This window comes from Ascidia mentula, chromosome 7 (assembly GCF_947561715.1).
Source record: "Ascidia mentula chromosome 7, kaAscMent1.1, whole genome shotgun sequence".
In the NCBI taxonomy this organism is placed as follows: domain Eukaryota; kingdom Metazoa; phylum Chordata; class Ascidiacea; order Phlebobranchia; family Ascidiidae; genus Ascidia; species Ascidia mentula.
The window spans coordinates 11,087,232-11,108,781 of record NC_138572.1 but is presented as its reverse complement, the minus strand read 5'-3'; the positions used below and the strand labels follow the sequence as shown (position 1 = coordinate 11,108,781).

Genomic DNA, 21,550 nt, shown 5'->3' with positions numbered 1-21,550 from the left:
ATGTTATCTTGCTATTTTAGTTGTTTTTCAGTTTTTTATTACAAATAACAGTTTCTTTAAAATATTTAATATAACTGTGAAACTTGAAGGGGGGTAGAGGATTTTTAAATGACCAGGGTGTGAAAATAAAGAGGTAACAAGAGAAAAAGTTTGGGAAACTCTGTTCTAGCTTTGTGGTTTTACTGTTAAAGCTAACTTTATGATCACCAAAAAGGTTCTGACCTTCTGTTGTAAAATCGAAATTTTGCTTCGAGTAAATCTGATTGTTTTGTAGTTTCTAATAAAGCCATTTGGTTTGTAATTGTAGAAGCAGCTTTAGAGTCAAATTTTGCTGATTAAAACTCCACTATATCCATGTTTTTACCTTGCTCTAAAGTTATGCTAGCTATGTTTGTTTGTCTGTAGCGAGCATCTGCTTGTTAACCTTTATCAGGGGTTCCCAAACCGGGGTCTGCAATGACTGCAAGGGGGTCCGTAATGATACCCAAAAAAATAATTAGTACGTTGTATACAGTGCGTAAGCAATAATCACTGCAGTAATTCATAACTGGATTGGTTTCGTAAGCTTTACAATGGGTTCATTGTACAATTACTCTACTTTTGAATGGTTCTTACACTATCGTTGTATCTTACAATTTTAAAGTTGTTTACAATTTTTTCTTTTACTACGCGTCTAAAGAATTTCAAATTATCAATAATGTTAACATAGTTAGTAGTATTTTCAACGCTGATTACTTTGCAAAATGATGTGACGTAAGACAGGAGGTCCGAGAAAAAACAGGTTTACAAAATGGGGTCTGCGGCCAAAAAAGTTTGGGAAACCCTGACTTAGACATCGAAAGTTGGCAAAATTGACTGAGAGGACAATAACAAAATTAAAGATGCTCTGATTGATGATGTTGTTGTGTTTCAAATATTTTCACATGTTGATATAATATATGTATTAACTGTTATTGTTTGTAGATGTACTGTACATTTCTTGTAATAATCAAGGTGCAAAAGATAATTGTATGAGGATGTAAAGTACTTTGTTTTGGATTTTAAATTGTTTGTGGATGCAAGCACTGTATATTTGAAAATCAAAACTCTGTGAATGTTGGATACATTTCATCATGCAATTATACAATGAACAGTATAAGACAAGAACTTAACAACAGTGCATCTATTCGCCAAGAAATACAAAGGTAACTTGTTTTACAGTGTGTGCTTTTGTTTACTTAAAAAGTATTCATAAATATGTTTATTTTAAATAGCTACTTGGTGAAATGTGATGAATAAATTATGTTTTATCAATTAAAAAACAATTTTACACAAATGTTTTTCATCCATTGAGCTAACCGATTGTTTCTACACATGCAACTTCATTGCCAGGCTCCACTAACCAGCACAGGCTGATATGTGCAGTTTAATGACAATTTGATACATATCACATATACAATGCAGTTTTTGTAAATGGCATAATTGGTTTGGCACCTGATGTCTATTTTCAGGTTCGAGGGAGTTCATCCAAACATATATGCTGTGTATGAACTTATTCAGAACATTGGTGATATCAACCTTCAAAATCAAATCCGTGAGCATGTGATACATATTGAAGGTTTGTGTTTATTTGGAGCTTATCAGAGTCCTTGATCTATAAATGACCACCCTTATTGAATGTTACTTATTGTAAAGAATTGTGCAAGTTTGTTATTGTAACTTGTAAGAGTTAAATGAAAGAAATTTGACGCCAAAATAAACTCCTGTGGTGTTTGCAAACCTTGTTGTTATGTGTCATTTAATTTTGTTTGTATATTTTTAACACATATTTGTTCAGCTAACAGTGGTTTCAGGTAGCTAAGTGGAGTAATGTATACTGGTTAGAAGAAAAATACTACATTATAGGCGTTTTTTTCCTGTGATTTGTCTTTCATAGTTATTGCACAATCATAAATTTTACCTGCAGAGTGCTCTACATATATACTGTAAAGATTTTATTGATCTACATGTGTTTTGTCATAACGCCTGCTCTCAGGAATGCCATGAACTGTGCAGATAAGTTACTTGTAAAGTATACAGTTTATGTGCAAGCACCTTTAAGATAAGGTGTGGAGTTCGGCGGTTCTCAACCTGGGGATCCAAGGTCTTTTGAAAGGGGCACAAAAACATTTGTAATAATCATGAAACGAAAAATAGCTTTGTGATTAATGGAATGGTTAAGGTGTTAAAGCAAAGAATGAACACACAACCACAAAATTAGAAGTTACTGTGACTTGAACATATGCCACAATTAACTGTTTTCAGGCACATACACCGATATTAGCTCTTATAAGTAAAAAATAACAATTGTTCTCGTAATATCAGTGATCCTCGATAATTTTTTTTATTTGAAGTGGGTACTTGGCTAAAACAGGTGGAATTAACTTGGCAAACTGTTTTGCAGATTCTTTTGTTAACAGTCAAGAGTGGACATTAAGCAAAGCTGTACCTCAAATTTGTCTTGTAAGTATCATGCTTTTTCACACTTTTTTAGCATGTTCCATTTACTGACCTGTTCTCTAAACATAGTCTGGGTAGAAAATCGTAGAGCATTCAAAAATCGTAGAATATTCCTTTTATTCAAAACAACAAACAAATGCAATGCTGAAATTGAACTTATAAAGCCTATTGACATAGAAATTAACTTACTTAATACAAAAGCATTTGTACTAATTACCTTCAAAAATCAATAACTTTACACACTAACCTACAGCTGTTCAACAGCTGCAATCATGCCCAAAATCAAGTTCATGTTTTCATGCAAGCAGATTGTTTTTATTCATGCATAACTGTATTGTATGTTTAAAAACGATTTTGGCAAAGAAAGTCTGGGAAAAAATCCACTTGCATACATATATATATATATGTAATGTATTAAAATCCAAACACAGCGATCTTCAAACAGCTCAGATCGATTTATTTAGAGAAAAATATATATGGAGAAACTGATGATGCCGTTTTAGGCGAAATATATTTTTCTCTAAATAAATCGATCTGAGCTGTTTGAAGATCGCTGTGTTTGGATTTTAATACATTATTATTGATACGGTGTGCGATCGACAGCCTGCCAGGGGCCTTTGGTTTTTTTGGATCCAGATTTGATTTACTAATCACATATATATATGTATTTACATAATTTGCCACACAAATTTATTTTAGTTGAAATATTCCTGTGTTGTTGGAAGTGGTCTTACACTTTATAATGTACTTCATATTTTCTTTGGCAGGGAATTGTGGGTAATATAAGCAGTGGAAAATCTGCGTTAGTTCATCGATTTCTTACTGGTTCTTATGTCCGTGAAGAATCTCCAGAAGGTGGGAGATTCAAGAAAGACATTGTGGTTGACAATCAGAGTTATTTATTGTTAATTAGAGATGAGGGAGGGCCACCTGAAGTACAGGTATGTTAGTTGAATTTGTAAAATATCTGCTTGTATATTTGTAACTTTTCTGTTTGATTAATTTTTGCTTTGCATGTTCATACAACTGATTTTTTCTTGTGTTTTTGCATGTTTTTCTTAGTTTTCTTCATGGGTGGATGGAGTGATATTTGTGTTTAGTCTTGATGATGAAGGTTCATTTCACTCTGTTTACAATTATTTTCGAAGACTTGCCCAATTTAGAAGTCTAAATAATGTTCCACTAATATTGGTTGGAACGCAGGGTATGTTTATTTCAAATAAACATGATAGCTTACTTTTAACTCTTGTAGATTAGAAGAAATACAAACCCATTCTTTCCCTTAGATTCTATTTCATCAGACAATCCCAGGGTAGTATCTGATGACCGTGCCAAAAAACTTGCCTCTGATCTTAAGAGATGTGCCTATTATGAGACATGTGCTACTTATGGACTTAACGTTGATCGAGTATTTCATGACAGTAAGTTTTTATGTAACTGAAAAACAGAATCATTTACATATATTGTTGTGCATCAAACGAATTCAACAAAAATGTTTGAATAGGCACAAACCACCAAGTTAATTTATAATACACTTTCTTTATGAATGGTATGCTGTGAAGTGCCAGAACAGCACAGAGCTGAAAATAATTCAAAATAAAAAAACAAAGTCATATGCGTAACTATATTTTCTGCTTTGGTAGTTGCACAGAGAGTATCATTAAGTCGAAGAAAACTTGATTATGTTTCATCATCTGTAAGTGGTTATAGTACACCTTCAACACCACTTCATCGATCTGTTAGCACTTCATCAGGAATTTACAATACAAATAACAGTACTCCTGGTATGTTGATGAAATAATTGATCATTTTGCACCGTAAGATAAATCCCAAGATATTTTATAAGCTAAAGCTAAACTTAGTTTTTAAAGAAAAATTTAGGTTCCTTAGCAGAATATTGTCCACTGTATTTTAAGTTTGGTGTTTCTTTACTTATTCTCTGATGTGTATGTGAATAATTTCTTTCTGTAGTTGTTCATTTCAAATTTCCAGCTGTGAGAGCAAAAATTCTTTTGTTTTTTAGTTGGCGAAAGTAGTTTGTCGATTGCTGGCTTATTTACTCCCACACCCTTGAGGAAAAGTTCAAGAAGAAAATCAAATCTTTTTTCAGTGAGTTGGAATCAACTAAACCAGGGGTGCTCAACAAAGGGCATGTATGCCAGCATTGGTTTATAATGGCATGTTGGGTATTTTTTGAGTGCCTCATAATTGTAGGTTGTTTTTGATCGAACAATGTTCAAAGAGGTTTTAAAACATAACTCTTCATGGAAATTTTTGATCGAACAAAAAGGTCACGAAAAGTTTTGCATGCAATCCCTAAAGTAAACTTTACCTAAATTTTGATGTTAAAATATATTGAACTATTATAACCTGTATAAATGTGCATCATGATTAAAGTTTTAGTGTATAAAACTTGTTTTGTTGTAGGCAAGAAAAGCAATTAAGATCTTTTGCAAACAGGATTTAAGACATCACCCCTAAAAATGGTCACAGAAATGTTTGGCATACAACCCCTGAACTAAACTTTACCCAAATTTTAATGGAAAAAAACTATATACATTAAACTGTTATAACCTGTATAAATATGCACGATGAGAAAAGTCTGTATGTATAAAACTTGTTTTGCTGTAGGCAAGAAAAGCAAGCGAGTCAGATGAAAAGAAGCGTTTAAATGATTTGGGTTTTGGAAGAAATATTCCAGTGAAACAAGGTTGGCTACTCAAACGAACATCAAGGGGGAAAATAACAAACAAAGATTGGAAAAAGAAATATGTTGCTCTTGAGGATGATGGAAAGTTGACTTACTACAGCAACATGCATGTATGGCATGTTATAATTTAAAAGAAGTGATTGTTCAACTAAATTGTTTTTTTAAGGATTATATGGAGAACACACACAAGAAAAGTGTGTATGTCATGCGTACAATGATCAAAGTTCCTGGAAAACACCCTTCTGTGTCTACAAAGTCCTCACCCATAATCAAATCTGGTGTGAATCCATTTAAAACATTATTTCGTCTTATACATTACTTAAGTTATTCCTAAACATGTTTAAATAGTGATATTGACAGTACTGTACTTAGATTTATGTTTGCATTTTTGCATACAAAGCTAGACCTTTTTGTGACCTATTATATGTTTTAGCAAACTGTTTGTTTGCTAATCACTTTTATTTTATTGAGAAGATGATAACTTCGAGTTTCACCTTGTGTCTATGGATGGTGAGACATGGCAGTTCCTTGCTTCATCAGCAGAAGAAAGAGACAGATGGGTAACTGCCCTTGAACGACAAATCATGCTCAGTTTACAAAACAATTCCTCTCATACAAAAAACAAACAGGTTACAAGAAATAATTACTTGTGGAGAATGTGTGATTTTTTTGCTGTAATATTATTGCTCACAGATGCAGTATGAAAGAGGCTTAAATGAAATTGCTGGGAATTCTGTTTGTGTGGATTGCGGTGTTGAAAATCCCACATGGGCTTCATTGAATTTAGGGTGTTTGATGTGTATTGAATGTTCTGGTATTCATAGAAATCTTGGAACTCATATTTCCAGAATACGATCATTAGGTATGTTATATCATTAGGTACATATATATACAAATGGGTACAGTTGATGCAAATAACCATACCAATATTAGATGTTAACTACTGCATAGTACAGATTGTTAATGTGATTGGTTAGTGAGATATCACGTTTTTAGCTTGTTTTATTTGCATCCTTCCAAATTTCTACAATTATAAGAAAACATAATTTCAACCCTCTTTGCATAAATTATAATGTTAGAGCGATACGGGTTTTCAGCTGACAACTATTTGCAAATAAATAAAAATAAATTGTAAAACTTATGTGTGCTTTTTTGTGTGAGTTGCAAAAATAACTTAACATGAAAAAAAACCTATAAATTTGGTTAGTGTATTTCTGCATTTGCTTGAAAGTTTAAAACATTTGCAAGTTGATCAATATCACAGGCACGTTGACCACGGCCGGTATGGATTGGCATTTTCTTTCCTCATGCATTTTTCATTTGAATTTTTATAACTAAGTGTTTTTTCCATAGAAGAAAATCCACTCTTGCTAAATCTATAGTTTACAAGTGATTGTGTTGCATAACTTTTAATTGAACTAATTTCTTACTGGCAGAGCTTGATGACTGGCCTTCCGAATGCAGATCTGTAATAGAGAAGGTTGGGAATCTAATTTGCAACTCAGTTTGGGAAGGAAATAGTAACATCCCTATACCAAAACCTGCACCCACCGCAAGTAGGGATGAAAGGGAGGCTTTTATTCATGACAAATATGTGAAAAAGTTATATGTTTTGCCGCTCCCTTCAAAGTATGCTGCTGATATAGGTAAAAACTTAACAACAAAACTTTACATTTTTAATTTGTCATTATTATGTCAGTAGAAGTTTAATTAGTTTTAAAAATTTATTGTCTTAAAAGAAGTTTGTGATTTTTCGGACTTTACCTAAAAAATTTATTGATATTTTTAATTCACAAAAAAAACAGTTTCACAGTTACTGTGCATTAAAATATTTTTTTAGGTTACATTTAATAAATTTAGTTAGCATTTTGTTACTATGCCTATTTGCAAAAAGCTTTAACTGTGCTTCGCAACCTTTTCACCAAAGTTGTTTCTGTTTCAAAAACCCTGTCAATCCTACTCTATTTTCAAACATAGGATCTTCCCTGTGCTTTGCAATTGCTGATGGTAACACTCAACTTGTAATGCATTTGCTTGCATATGCTACAAAAGACCATGCAGTCAACAGAAATGGTAAAGTGTATTAATTAGTAAAGGGACTGATTCTAGTTTAACTTATGTTGTTTTGTACTGATTAATGTTCTTAATTAGGTCCAGAGGAGCAAACACCTTTGCACGTGGCTAGTTCTGTTGGTGATCTTGCATCTGTGCAACTACTTTTATGGGTAAGTTTACTTGTGTGCAACCGGGGCATAAATTTTCGTGGGGAAACATATGTCTTTCAATGTTTGAAAGTGTTAGTTACAGTGATAGAAGTTCCTGCGTACTTTTTGTGGTGCCACAAACTCCCCTTTGGATTATTTTAACTGACAAAATGTTTGCTCTTCAAAAAAATTTACAATTGCATTTTACTGAAATAATCAGCCTATAGCCAAAAGTATTCAGATGTATGTGCTCTGTTATGTAACAAATCATCTCACTTGATTTCTTGTTCTAAAAAGTATTTGTGATGTTGATAATTTTTGTAAATAGTAGTAACAACATAATATCTCTGTACCTGAATAGCATGTCCTAATATTTTTTGTAGTTACGTGGAAATCCTTACCAAGAGGATGCTCTTGGTCAAACACCAATTGGCCTTGCTGAACAGAACAGTCATGCACAATGCTACAAGTTACTCAGTGCTAACCAACCATCACAAAATGGTTCCTATAAACAATTACCTCAACAATACGACTCAAACGATTTGAGACGGCATGTAAACTACATGTACACCAGTGCTATTTGAAAAATCTTCATCACATTGTATTTCTGTGGCGTTGCAACGTACTTTTTTATCTTTATGTTCTTCAATACAGTATTTGTTGTGCATGTTTGTGAGGTGCTGCCATGTTCTCGTTGGTTTATTATGGCCTATTTATTGTTAGTGTTGTTTTGTAGAGTCAAAATGTAGTGTAACAATGATTGTGTTAATGCAGTAAAATGAAAAGGGTTGTTCCTCTTGTCCTTTAGAAAGGTGATCAAGTGTGAGAGCAATTTTTTTTCTTTTGGTCCTTTAAATGAAATACCAGCACATAAGACGCTTGCCAACATCTTTTATCAATTTTGCAGTTATTGAAATTCATTTTGAGTTTGTTACGCAATAATAACAAACATTTTTCGGTGAGAATAATATGATCCGTTAACAAGGGCGGATCCAAAAATGTTTTGGGGGTGCGCATACAACCCAAAACTGATTGTGGCGAATTGGCACGCCGGGTTAGTATATGGCTATGTTCCACACTAAAGATCAAAGGAAAATACCAGCATTTAAATGAAATCACCACCATCGGTTCTTGGCGCAGACAATTTTTGCGTTTTCATTGGAAATATCTACGCTTCCCAACATGATGTTTTCATATTTTGCGGAAACGTTAAATTTTAAAACCCAATTTTCGACTAGGGAATATTTCGTATTGTTATTTTTAACGCTAAAAACTTCGTTGTTGCGATGGTGCATACACTGTGGAACTATGCTATGTAGTAAGGCACATTTTGTTTGGTTTGATAGGTGCGTCTTTACTGCATTTATAGCGACGAACACAAAAAACTTTACTGCATTTAAAAAAAACTTTACACAAAAAACAACATAATTATATTCTTCCTATCCGACCCGCGTGAAAAATTCAACAGCTTGTCTGATTAATGAGTATCTACTTCTTGCAAGACTTATGGATTCGGATTGATGTTCTATCTCTTCAAGAAAAAAATCAAGCCTTCTCGGTCACACGACATGTCCTAATGCAAAAAGAACCATAGCCTACAGACAGGGAGACAAAACTTTTTTTGTGATTCAATTTTGGTTAACTTTTTACAATTGAATTTAGGCCTAAAATGTTCGACATCAGACGGTTTGTAGGATTCGAATCTCATCATATTATTTATAACGCACTGACAGCGCCCCGGGTTCTTTTTTTGTTGGTTCAAACAACGTTTCATGCTTCAACGATAATTATCACTTTCGTACGATCTCAAGTGTTTGTCTCCTTGAGTAAAGTCGGTTTGCCATAATGCAACTGTAGCAAATGCGGCTAGATGTGAAGGACTTATATGGCAATTAAACTTAATAAATCCTGTTTTAAGGTCCTCTGCAATAATGCACCTGGCGACTGTTCCCAATATTGGGCTTGTTTTCATATAACTGTTGCTGGGTCTTGTGACCTAATTATATATTATAAAAAAATTGCACTTGAATGAGACAGCACACATGAAGGATTTGTAGAGCCTCCTGGAAGATCCTATTGTGTAGGGGAGAGATGGACCTTGCATAAATCCACAACTTCTACGATTCATTTTTATGCAAAATCCAGTTGCATTTGTAAGGGTTTACCTTTCTCACCAGCGAACGGTTGAATCCGAATAAACAGTTTATTATCAGGCTGTGGGAATAAATCTCAAGCCGTTCGCTGTATACCTTGTCACCGAATAGAAGACCAAAGATAGAACGAGGATTCCGAATAGTAGAGCCGAATGCAAAGAGCCCAATTAACAGGCGCACTATCTATATTTGGACTATCGGGAGCTTATTGGTTGGTTTAGTCACGTGCCGTTATACATCGCTTGGGTTAAAAATAATACAATAATAAAAGCATAGGTGAACATTTTATGTGGTAAACCGGATGTTGAATGAATCACTTTACTCGAGAACATTCAATGGATAAATCATTTGGGCCACATTATGGGATTATGTTTACACTTGGGTCGGAAGTTGTCAAATATCCAATGCCTATGGTAACGGGCTTGCAAATGCTTGTGCGATATTGCAAACGAAATGATTAATTAACCACAAATGACTGAGAACGAATAATTTTTTCTGCAAATTTAGCCAGAGGTTTGTACTTTTTTTTGCAGCACCCGGCACCAAGTATAGCTACCGATTTAATACGCTTAAAACCCCACTAAAGCTGCTAGAAACTGGCTCAAGTTCGCCCCAGCAACAGCACATGCATATGTGCTCAACCAAACGTAAATTAACTCCCTGGCATCACTGATTGCTTCGTGGCGTCCTCGGAGTGTGTCCAGGACGGGCATTTCCCTCCGGCGAAACTTTTAATAGAAATACAGATACGTAGTCGCAGGTTAACCACATCTGTTCCGGATATACCCCACAGCAGGGATTCGATACGGCCTATTTAGCTACACTATTAGATTGATACCAATATCCAATACGAGTTAAAAAGGTCTTTGGTGTTGACTAATAACATTTGTAAGGTTTTACGGAAACCTTTGTTCGCTGCTTTCTGCTTTTACATAACATTTTGGCTGCAAATGTGGTATAGTGTTTGGTAATATTACTGCAAACGCGAACACACAAAACGTAATCTACGCAGGGCACTCTGCATATTAGCTTGATATTTCGTTAGGGTATATTTGCAACAACAATTTCTTAAAATTTTTGGATCTAGGCAAATTAACTCAAGCTAAATCAACAAAACAGTCACAGCACAACTTCACTATCTTAAATGTTACATGTGTTCAGGATGTTTTTGCAAACATTCGACGAAACTTTTGACCGGATGCTTGTTGAAGAAGATATTGTAGACAGCAACAAAAAGTGGATACCTAAAAAGCAGAAACACATGGGTTGTCAATAGTACAACAACAGCACTTAAAATATGGTCTTACTCATCTGCTGGAATCTTTAATGTTTCCAAAACTTTATAAACTTCTTCAGCAGTTTGTGGCCCTTGCAGTTTTTGGCCACCCAACATTTCTGCTTCCAATTCCTCAATTGTCTGAAAGCAAACCATGTTTTTGTTACAACTTTGGCCCCAAAATTTCGGTCTACCAACTGATGCAATTCATGACTTGAAAGACTCGACTCATTTTATGTATTCAGTATTTAAGGTACAATGCACAGAATAATATGAGAATATTTACAAAATAATTGTCAAATGTTCAAAAAGATATTTAAAAAAGTTTTGAAGCCACAAGTATGTTGATAGGTAAAAATGGTCTCTAGACATATTGTCAAAATACATGTTTTTTCATTAAAGCATTAGTCAAAACTGTAAATACCACAAAACAATAAATAAAACCATAGCAACATATCAACTGTTACCTTATCACTTTTTACAAAGGCTTCTGAAACTCTTCTATTTCTGCCGCCATAGCAAGTTGTGACAAGATCAGCAACACCACAACTTTCAAGAAATGTTGCAGTTTGGGGTGGTTTGTCAGGAAAAAAGGCCTACAGGGAATAATGAAAACAGCATTCTTACAATGTTAACATCACATAAATAAAAAAAAATTAAACCTTAGCAAACTTTATCATTTCCATCAGACCCAATCTAATAACAGCAGATACAGTGTTGTCTCCATAATTAAGACCACATACAAATCCTGCACCGCATGCAACAATGTTCTGGAAAGGTTAAGAGATGTCTAACACATTCCAACAATTTCTTGTGTAAGAATTTATGTACCTTCAGGGCACCACATATCTCCACTGTATGTGGATCATTCACAACACAAATTCTGAAGTTTGGTGTTTGCAAAAGGTTTTTGAACTGTTGACCATTTGCATCTACTGAACATCCTATTACAAAATTTTTTTTTATGACAACAGAGAAAGTCGCGTACTATCGCTTGACAGGGCAGGATCACCCCACTGTACACATTCTTACTTGGTGATCACAGCTATCATATCAAAAATAGAGCATTAGGTTTACTTGCATCGCAGCCAAGCTGGATCAGCCATTTTTTAGTTTTTATAATATTTTTTTGCAATTATTGGTACCTATGGTAGTTTCACAAAACTTTTCATCTGCAACTTCACTTGCAATGTTAGCACCCATTAGGACAGAAACGTCAATAGACAAAATTTGTCTGATCACATCACTTATCAACTGAAGACCCTCTTTAGTATGATCCATGCCCTGTGGTAATACATATGTACATTACCATAATTCGATTATGACCTTTTAAAGTATATTTTTACATACACATAAAAACTTTTACTTTTATTAAGGATATTGCAATGGCATCACTTTTGATGTGATCCTTTAATCCATTGCACAGTCTTCTGATAAATTGATGGGGAACAACGAAGATTAGCAGGTCTGCATTTTTTGCTGCTTTAACCAGGTCAGGCACTGCCACCTAACAATAGCCGCAAATATAGGTGAAAAAAAGCAAACATCCAGGAAAACAAACAATTTGTTTAGTTGTAATCTTGACATACTGTTTCATACATAAATTTGCAAGAAGTAATAAATTACCAAAACAAATGCAGGAGACTTACAACATTTGGGGGCAGCTTGTGGCCAGGTAGGTATTTTACATTTTCATGTTTAGTGTTGATAATTTCAGTTAATTTCTGTCCTTCCCACAGCTCTTCGTACACATACATGTGAACATCCGTATGAAAATCGTCTGAAGCAGCACATCGATTCCCCACAATTTTGGCTATGGCAGAGCCCCTTTGAATAGAAATGTACTGCCTGTAAACTTTTGAACTTAGCCTATATTGCAGCTATGTACTACAATCTACAAAAATTTATTGCTGCAACACGTGTACATACCAGTTACCAGATCCTATGATAGCGACCTTTTTTGCCATGGTAGATATTTTTCGTGAGAGAATCTAGAACACCACAAAAAAGAATTAATGCTGCACTCTGATTCACTTATCCTGTGTTACTTTAAAATTCAGGAAACTATGCAACGTTTAATTGCCATGCAACCATATACAATCGAAAACTCCATTGCAAAGACAATGCCTCGAAGGTCATTTCGTTATTACCTACTTTCGCGCCTTGCAGCTCTCGTCACCTTCGAACTACCTTTCACCACCTTGATTGACACCTTATTCGTTACAACGATATTGGTCACGTGATTTTTCATCTTCATGAGACAAATTTGCCAAAAATTTGCTATGCAAGTAGGTAACAGAACAACAAACAGCGTCCTTTCATTTTGGAAATGTACACTCAAAGCGTGAGTTTTGCAGAAGGCTAATTAGTTAAATTAATCGATGGGCACGCATTCATGCAGGTTTGCCAGCGACCAAGGCGTTTTATCTCATGAGTTTAAACACAGCGTCAGTGGGAAAACTTGGATCCGTTTTGCAACAATTAAATCGCCAAAAAAATATTCAAAGCCATGTTTTTCATAATAACAAATAGTTTCACTAATCTTAATCGCTGAAAAACGAGATTACAAACTTCACATTAGTTAGGCTTGTCAAACTCGAACAGTATATGACGTTGTAGGCATGGGCGTCGATTTTTTTAACGTTTTGTAAAATAGGCCTATTGAGGGTGAGTTTTCCGTGTTTTAGAAACACGCAAAAAACATTTCGTCATTCGTATCGCCCTAAATTTTGACAAGCGACGAAAATTCCGTTTCGCCGCCGTTGTAGGTATATAGGCAATAGGCCTTACCTTCCTTCAAAGAACACAGTATTTTTAGTGGGTGGATTTTTGTTTTGGTATTAACTGTGAAAAGTGTTATCTGATAGTTTGAACACACCATTTTTCAACTTGAACTTTGATCAAACCCGTCATGATGGGATAAACATATTCGTTAGTACAAAGTCCGAGTTACAGTGCTGTTATTTGCATAGGGTGGGAACTTTTGTTTGCATTTCCACACCTGACATTCAATATTTTGTTTCCATGGCGCGTCTAAGATCCAAAAGGTTCAAAATTTGTTGTTTTTATGTTGTAATTCCAGAGAGTTTCCATTGTTTCCCATTATTCTTAAATTTTCATTATACATTAAAACAGTTTTTTGAATACCTGGCAGATGTTTAAAGATATTTGTTCCCATGAGAAAAGTTCCACCCGATTTCAAATGTGTTGTTTGTTGTTTCGATTACGATTTTCAGCTAAAACCTGGAAAAACATGGTAGAAAATACTGAAGTCTAAATGTGAAACTAAATTGCCTAAAGCTCGGTGGTTGCGGACCCTGGTTTACAGCATCTTTGTCGTGTTGGACAAATAATCAACACAACCCATGTTATAAGGTTCACAGGCTTTGCAGCCAAGGCATTACAGCCAAGCTGGATCAGCCACTTTTTCCGACAAGTCGGAGCGAGATCTGAAAAACCAAGCTCCCGGTGAGGTTTGAACTCACGACCTTGGGCTAACCAGGTCCAATGCTTTACCAACTGAGCTAGAGTAGCTCAGTGGCTTCACGGGGTATATATTGTGGCCAAGGTACACTGGTGCGCAAGCGCACAACTTGTCAGGCGACCTTCACATGCGTAGACGAGGATCTCCACCACCGTAATCAGACAACGCAGAAGTAATACCATGCTTTCGCATAGCAAAGCAGGATCGCCCCACTGCGCAGACCCTTTATGTTTGGCGATCACAGCGCCAAACCCACGTTTTTTTATTTTTTTTACAAAACTTGTTTTGTTCATTTAGAACAGTAGGTGCTGCACACGTTTAGCAAATGAATTCGTGAGCCAACAAGCTAACATACAAGCGAAAAAGGAGGACCATAGCATATTTGATTTATCATTGAAATCGTCGTAGACATATTGACAGCAGAAAAATATATAGAATACATTTGTAGACCTAACATAACTAATTGCAAATTTAAGATAATGTTTGAATATTAAAGTCGTACCCCAACATCCTCCCTAAACTAGAGTTTCCTAACCTGTGGGAAGTAACAAAGGTCCACTCGGACTGGGTGGCAGGTTCACAAGTGTTATACGACAAAATGCAAGAACTTTTATTGTGCAATGAGCGTTACCCCTTTATGCGCTATTCACAAGTTTCGGTAGATAACCATCAAGAAATTTCGATATTGCAGTAAATGCATTCGTTGGTTTTTCATCCATGGAAGCAAACTTCTTAAAATTCCTCATGGGCCTTTCTCGTTTCGTTCTGCGGTCATGTCAATAGTAAATGATTTATTGACATCTTCGACACGGCATCATTAGTGTTTGGCTTCCTCGGGTGTCAGTTTACTGCCAAGAACAGGAAACCCATGATTTTAAGGCACGAAGCCGCATTTTGCACTTTACGCACCATATGTTACCTTCTTGTGAAATCCTTGCTTTTTGTTTGACAGCAAAAGTTTTTGAAAGAACTTTACCACTAATTTAAGTTACACGATTGTTAAAAAACGTAAATCACAACCGTATTACGGATTCAATATGGAATCAAAACGAAAATAGTAACAATAAAACAAAACCACTACAGCAACACGAAACTTATAAGGACTGCCGAAAAAAGTAAAAATCTCGGCGGGAGGAAAATTTGCCACAAATTGGACATTTTCGGGCCCCGGTTTTCCATATCTGATGAAGTTCAATTTCAGTTTGATACATTACGGTAAAGTTGATAAACTTTTAAGACCCAGCACATTAATTATGATGTCAATTTCAAAACATTCATTTCAAAACGTATCAAATTTAAAACATTATGGACATTGTATTTTCATAAGCGCTTTTTACCGGACATGTTTTGCCTATAGCCTATATGCAAACTTTTGGACTTTTCTTCTTGGCTTGTTATTGAAGAGTAAAAAAAGTTTTTTACTGATCGAGGCATTTTTATAGTGGTGTCGGTGGAATATCGTTGTGGAAGCCACGCATCATTTTTGTTAATTAGACTTTTTATTGAAAAAAAGACTTGATCACGTAGAGTTTTTCAGTAAAATCCTTTCCAAACGAGTGATAATTTTATGAATAAAATTTGCTAAAAAAATCACAATGATTTCTGTATATCTTGTTTATAATCACGAAAACATTGTGGTTGATAAGAATGTATTGTCTCCAAGTAGCGTACGTGCGCGCGTGTGTGCTGCGCGAGTCCACTGCTGATGCGGAAAGTTTTCAATTTTTAACCACTCAATCAAACCAGCTGATCCAGTTGGAAGCGTTTGTAGGTTGAATGTTGTAATTGTTTGGGTTGCACTTGTTTAATTTGATTTGCAATGACTGTGTTTTAATAACAATACATGATGGTAAATATAGATGTGGCCAGCGTACTTTTATTTGCTAGTGTTATAATATAAAGATATTGTGCAGTATTTAGTGCAATTAAATATAGTTTTGTTTGCAATCGATTTTTGCTGCAATGTATGAGGAGCTTCAACACAATAACAATTGCATATGACATGCATATGCATATAATTCAATATCGACTAAGTCTGTTTTTTTTTACAAACCGCTAGCTATTCTTTGATTGTTATGTTGTATCCTTTATGTTTCAAAGGTATATTACGACTATAAGCTAACATGCGATTGTTAGGGAAACTTCTCCAGTCCCACAAAAAGGCTGCCCATGCAGTGGATTTTCCCATGCAAAAGATGATTGATCATTACAGTCGCTTTTCACCAAGCCCACTTTCTTTAAGACAATTTTTGGATTTTGGTGAGATCTAATTTTAAATTTTAATGAAAATTTTAAAAATCAAACTATTTTATATGCTACTAAATGCAATCCAATGTGTTGTTTTTCAATGATGATTTTGAGGTAACATATAGGTCCTGCACTTTCAACGTTACATTTGCCTTATGTCAATATTAGCTTGTTAACTTTGTGAGCTGTTTTGCTGAGTAAGGGCAAACAAATGTTGTTTTGAGGACTATTTTTAGTAACGCTTGTATGTGACTAACCCCTTCAACTTTTTGGCTGGATTTTTATTACTTTTCATGAATAGCAAAATATATGTATAAGTGTTGCTATTGTATTATTGTATTGCAGCCCAAAAAACTGGTGATGAAAAATCATCCTTTCGATGGCTGAGACAAGAATTGCCAACAAGGCTTGCCAATATGATGAAGGTAAATGTTAATGGAAATTTTCATGCACATTCTAGCCAATGTTTGCAAGAATTAAATTATATTTAAACGGATCAGTTGCACTTGTACACACCACTGTACCAATTGGGAACATTGTTTGCTGTGAGGCATATTTCATAACTTGTACTTGCATTTAATGTAAACACCTTGCAAAATATCTAGGGATTAAATACTGATCAGAATTACATCAGGTTTAGATGCTTCATAACATTTTGTATCTGAAACTATTCTTCAACAAAAAATGTTAAAGTGTTTTTATAACTATTTGGCTTCTGATTTGTGACTGAGTGTTTATCGAATCCAACCCATGCATGAAACAAAGTCTTTTTAAATGCAGATGTCATGCATGATGATATAGAACTGCAGTTAGCTCTGTTCATTTTTTTTCATATGATTTTACTCATTCTATTTTGTAACAGTTATATTCATTCTCTATTGTATGATGTTTCTAGTACCCTAACTGATCACAGCCAAGCCTTTTGTTTTAAACTATTTTATTTTATGACAGGTTAAACTTTATGGAAATCTTTGTTAGCCTTTTAAAAAAGCCCCCAGGTTAAGAAACAATAAAGAACATCCTTCTAAAAAGTATTGTTGATTTGTGACTATAAAGTTTTTACCAAGAATTAAGCTTAGTATTACTGGTTATAAATTATTATTGCTGTAATAGGAAATGAACAGACTTCCTGACTCATTATTGGCAATGTCATCAACTAGTCTTGTTACATCATGGTATCGCCAATCTTTTGAAGATGTTATTGCTTTTGACAAAAACAAATCGGATTCAGGAAGCTTAGAAAAGTTAGTGTGCCACTATTTTTCCATTCTCAATTGTTTGTTATGAAGAATTTTAATATGTCTAAAGGTTCAATAAAGTTTTACAAGTTATCATCCAACGACATCGCAATGTTGTTGAAACTATGGCACATGGAATAATGGAATGGAAGGAATGTTGCAATGATGTCCATACGCGAGAAGAAGATTATCAAGACAAGATACAATATTTCCTTGATCGCTTTTACACAAGCAGGATTGGAATCCGAATTTTAATTAATCAACATAGTGAGTCATATGCACTGTTTAATATTGGAATTCTTGAACACTTCTCAATTTTTGCCAAAATTCATTCCAGTTGTTGTTTGTAGTTGTTCACTTTTATTTTTTCTATACATATCCCTTAAAAACAAAATAAACTTTAAAGGAATAAATATAACACAGGATTCTCAGCCTTTTTTGGTTCATGAAACCTTTTTGAGATATTTTGGCAATAAACTGTCAGAAATGTGAAGCAAAACTATTTATAAACTTTTTTGTTTGGGGTTTTATAAAAATGCATGTGATCCCCTAATGAGCATTTTTCAGGTTAAGAAACACTGTTGTCTTATGTACCAAAATTTTTGGCCTCTTTGGAAGATTGCTACTTAGATAACGGAATGAAATATACAAACACTTGTACTTTTACTTTATTATAAGTATTCTATTACCAATGACAACAGAGAATATTTTACTCCAGTTTTACTGTTTGGAGACACTGCAATGAGAAGGCCTGACCTGTATGGAACTATTGACGCCAACTGTGATGTTCAACTTGTTGTAGAAGATGCATATAACAGTGCCAAATTCTTGTGTGAACAATATTACCTGGGTGCCCCAACCCTTCGCATTGAAGTGAACAATGGTAAAGGGCTTTATCTTTACCCTAAATTTCTACTGAACGTTTGGTCTATTGTTAAACAGTACAAAATAGTTCTGTGAGTGTTTGGTGCAGTCATAATGTTCTAACTTAATAATTTTGTGGTTGCTACGATTTGAATTGTGTTGTGGCAAGAGTTGCTACAATAACACAAGTTGATTGTGCAAAAAAATGCCCCCTACATTGAATAATTAATGATAAAAGGAAGTTTTGTTCTACAATTGAAATGTTGTTTCAGTTATCATCAGTGATAATTAATATCTTGTTATGTAGGTATTCAAACTGTACTGAACTGTTAATTTTATTATTTTAGCATCAGATGAAACTTCATCTCAAGTTAATGTGATCTACGTTCCTTCACATCTTCATCACATCTGCTTTGAACTTTTCAAGGTCTGTATATGCTTTATATTTATGGTCGCATTTTTTTACAAATCTTTTTACCAGAATGCAATGAGAGCAACAATGGAAAAACATTCTGATGAATGCGATGTTCCTGATATCAACGTGTGTGTTACCAAGGGTAAATCAGATTGTGGAATCCGAATTTCAGATTGTGGAGGAGGTGCTTCAAGGCATATTACATCAAGGTGGTTTGAATATCTGTACAGTACAGCTCCAAGACCACCACAAGGTCAAGACATTCAAAATGCACCTCTGGTAAGTTAAGCTACTACAGTGTATTTTGTTTATATTTTAATATTTTTATCTGAAATATGTACACATTAAAACTTCGTTTATTGTTTGAAGCAAAATCATTAAATGTGTGTTTTGAAATACTTACAGATTACTGATAATATAAACTTTCAATTTTAAGTGTACTTTTTGCGACAAAATGACACTCACTCAGAATTTTGGAAAAATCGAAGCAATAGTTAGCACTGCATAAACTTTGTTGGTACACGACAGTTGTTGTGCTATGGCTAATGTGGACTTTCTTGTGACTTGATAGCAGTAGGTTTATAGGAATTTTCCACTATGTTTGTACAGGCTGGATATGGTTATGGTCTACCAATATCAAGACTGTATGCAAGATATCTTGGTGGAGATTTGGAAATACAATCCATGGACGGACATGGAACAGATGCTTATGTGTATTTAAAGGTAATTTTTAACAAGTCATGTTTATTCATGAACTTTTCTTCCAACCTTTTGCACTCTTGCTAGCTTTGAATGAGATGTTAATTATATCCTGGTGGACAAAACCGTTTCAAGACTAAAAAATGCAACAGAATTTGTTGTGAGATTTTTCTGCCATTGTTTAACGGCCATTGTTAGGATAAACATAGGCGCCTAGTTTTTATTTTTCCAGGGGGGGCTAAATTGTGACGTCATAATTTGTTACTATGGCGTCATTAACGATCGCAAAACTGTCTCTAAATTTTAATGCACGAGGCGTATCAGCCAAAGGGCGGCGTTAACGATGAACACACCACGAGATCGGTGTGAGACGAAACCAACCTGTACCAGACTTGTAGGCATATCATGTTGCGAGACTGACGTTGCAACAACCGATGTCAGTTACGCAAGCGAACTTATCTGAAACTAAGTCAACAATCTTTGTGTGGGCAGTGTTAGGACTAAGCTCGATAACTTTTTATGTAATATAATCATTTCCAACCAAACATAATTACCGGAATCTAGTTCAGAGAAAGATCGAGATGCATTTTGCGAATGTTGAGGTTCCAGCCGTCCGTTTGCCTATTTGGTGCCGCTGTTTTCTGAAGCAAGGCTGAGATAAAAACGATGGAATTACATTGTTTTTAGGTCCATAGTTTGATAGTTACGTGTTGAAAGCCTGATAGTGGTTATAGGCAAATAAAAGTAGATATTAGGCAAATTAATCGTCGAACGTTACAAATGCGACGAGTTGGTGCGGACAGACGCGCGTTATTGCTACTTCATTTTTTTTAAACCAGGTGGGGGCGCCGCCGCCCCCCCTGCCCCCCGGACTTGGCTATGAAGATAAATATTGTTTCTTTAAATTTGCATTGTTTCTTCATCTGTGTCTTTTAATTTTAGTCGTTGTCAACAGCGGCAGTTGAAACGGTGCCAGTTTACAACTCAACCACCACTGAACAATACAGGCGTCCACAACTCACTGGGGACTGGGTGGTTCCGGCTAAACAAAAAACCCGACAGTTTCGAAATCCATTTAATGGACACACGAATAAACATTAAAATTTCACTGCGAAAATATTTGTGAGTGTGACTCCAGTTCAAAGTCTTGTTTGTTTATCGTTTTATTTCTTTTAGCGCTCAAAATGTCGGCGTCTTATCTTCATAATGCTGTGCAATTTGACTGTATGCGTGGTGTTTGTAAATTTGTATAGTTTATGGGACGTACCTGGAAACAAGGTGCTATGGATTGGTGTTTTGGCGAATTTTTGTGGCTTGGTAAAATATTGCGCAAAGTTGTTATGTTGTGAACTGAGTGAATGCTGCGTCTCCGCCGAGCGAACCTTTTAGATTTTTCCTTTAGTTTCACTGTTGTCAAACATTCAGCAGAAAAGTAATAAAGCTGTGTGTTTCGGCGAATCAATTGAATATCTATCTGTATGCATAACTTGTCCCATGACAACATACGTTTTTAAACGTTTCTTAAATCGTGACCAAAAATAACCTTTTAATGTTCCAGTTTTGCCATGACCAGCTTTTAGTGGAAAATCGTGCATTTGTTTCAGTCAATTGATCTTAAATTACGTCCTTTTGCTTTGATATTTGTACTGCCGCATGATATCGTCTTACAAATCGTTTGTATTTTTTGTTGGCAAAATAAATTACGCTGGTTGTTTCATTCTCGATAACTATTATATACAATTTAGCAATTTCTTGGTTATTGTGTACATAAGTCTCTTCCAT

The 21,550-nt window shown here is 34.9% G+C and overlaps 3 protein-coding genes across 3 annotated transcripts; 2 read left to right on the top strand and 1 right to left on the bottom strand.

Annotated features, from left to right (window-relative positions):
- The first annotated feature begins 967 nt into the window (after positions 1-967).
- Positions 968-8,185, top strand: LOC145909185 (arf-GAP with GTPase, ANK repeat and PH domain-containing protein 3-like). The gene is made up of 16 exons (XM_082996514.1): positions 968-1,184; positions 1,491-1,597; positions 2,423-2,481; positions 3,246-3,419; positions 3,541-3,682; positions 3,765-3,899; positions 4,122-4,262; positions 4,502-4,587; positions 5,110-5,298; positions 5,355-5,466; positions 5,663-5,817; positions 5,882-6,050; positions 6,625-6,834; positions 7,166-7,261; positions 7,340-7,413; positions 7,776-8,185. Exons 1-16 carry the CDS (start codon positions 1,126-1,128, stop codon positions 7,974-7,976), a joined length of 2,109 nt encoding a protein of 702 aa, XP_082852640.1. The 5' UTR covers positions 968-1,125; the 3' UTR covers positions 7,977-8,185.
- A 2,226-nt stretch (positions 8,186-10,411) lies between these two features.
- LOC145908975 (glycerol-3-phosphate dehydrogenase [NAD(+)], cytoplasmic-like) lies at positions 10,412-13,032 on the bottom strand. The gene is made up of 10 exons (XM_082996292.1): positions 12,972-13,032; positions 12,751-12,812; positions 12,471-12,648; positions 12,188-12,328; positions 11,967-12,105; positions 11,653-11,765; positions 11,484-11,591; positions 11,289-11,417; positions 10,853-10,962; positions 10,412-10,789 (listed from the first exon to the last, which is right to left on the bottom strand). The coding sequence occupies exons 2-10, from the start codon at positions 12,786-12,788 to the stop codon at positions 10,693-10,695; spliced, it is 1,053 nt and encodes a 350-aa protein (XP_082852418.1). The 5' UTR covers positions 12,789-12,812; positions 12,972-13,032; the 3' UTR covers positions 10,412-10,692.
- A 3,376-nt stretch (positions 13,033-16,408) lies between these two features.
- On the top strand, positions 16,409-21,485 carry LOC145909774 (pyruvate dehydrogenase (acetyl-transferring) kinase isozyme 2, mitochondrial-like). The gene is made up of 9 exons (XM_082997125.1): positions 16,409-16,564; positions 16,898-16,977; positions 17,666-17,796; positions 17,861-18,057; positions 18,509-18,673; positions 19,002-19,081; positions 19,136-19,348; positions 19,679-19,792; positions 20,711-21,485. Exons 1-9 carry the CDS (start codon positions 16,429-16,431, stop codon positions 20,867-20,869), a joined length of 1,275 nt encoding a protein of 424 aa, XP_082853251.1. The 5' UTR covers positions 16,409-16,428; the 3' UTR covers positions 20,870-21,485.
- Positions 21,486-21,550: the final 65 nt, after the last annotated feature.

What these genes read in the sequence shown, in the direction of transcription:
- LOC145909185 (XM_082996514.1), top strand. Translation starts at nt 1,126, where the DNA reads ATGAACAGTATAAGACAAGAACTTAACAACAGTGCATCTATTCGCCAA. An exon ending in AATATTGGTTGGAACGCAGG is followed by an intron (nt 3,683 to 3,764) that starts GTATGTTTATTT and finishes TCTTTCCCTTAG; the next exon opens with ATTCTATTTCATCAGACAAT. An exon ending in TACAAATAACAGTACTCCTG is followed by an intron (nt 4,263 to 4,501) that starts GTATGTTGATGA and finishes TTTGTTTTTTAG; the next exon opens with TTGGCGAAAGTAGTTTGTCG.
- LOC145908975 (XM_082996292.1), bottom strand. Translation starts at nt 12,788, where the DNA reads ATGGCAAAAAAGGTCGCTATCATAGGATCTGGTAACTG. An exon ending in TTGCAATATCCTTAATAAAA is followed by an intron (nt 12,106 to 12,187) that starts GTAAAAGTTTTT and finishes GTATTACCACAG; the next exon opens with GGCATGGATCATACTAAAGA. An exon ending in AGATATGTGGTGCCCTGAAG is followed by an intron (nt 11,592 to 11,652) that starts GTACATAAATTC and finishes TAACCTTTCCAG; the next exon opens with AACATTGTTGCATGCGGTGC.
- LOC145909774 (XM_082997125.1), top strand. Translation starts at nt 16,429, where the DNA reads ATGCGATTGTTAGGGAAACTTCTCCAGTCCCACAAAAAGGCTGCCCAT. An exon ending in AATTTTAATTAATCAACATA is followed by an intron (nt 18,058 to 18,508) that starts GTGAGTCATATG and finishes ATTTTACTCCAG; the next exon opens with TTTTACTGTTTGGAGACACT. An exon ending in ATGCTTATGTGTATTTAAAG is followed by an intron (nt 19,793 to 20,710) that starts GTAATTTTTAAC and finishes TTTTAATTTTAG; the next exon opens with TCGTTGTCAACAGCGGCAGT.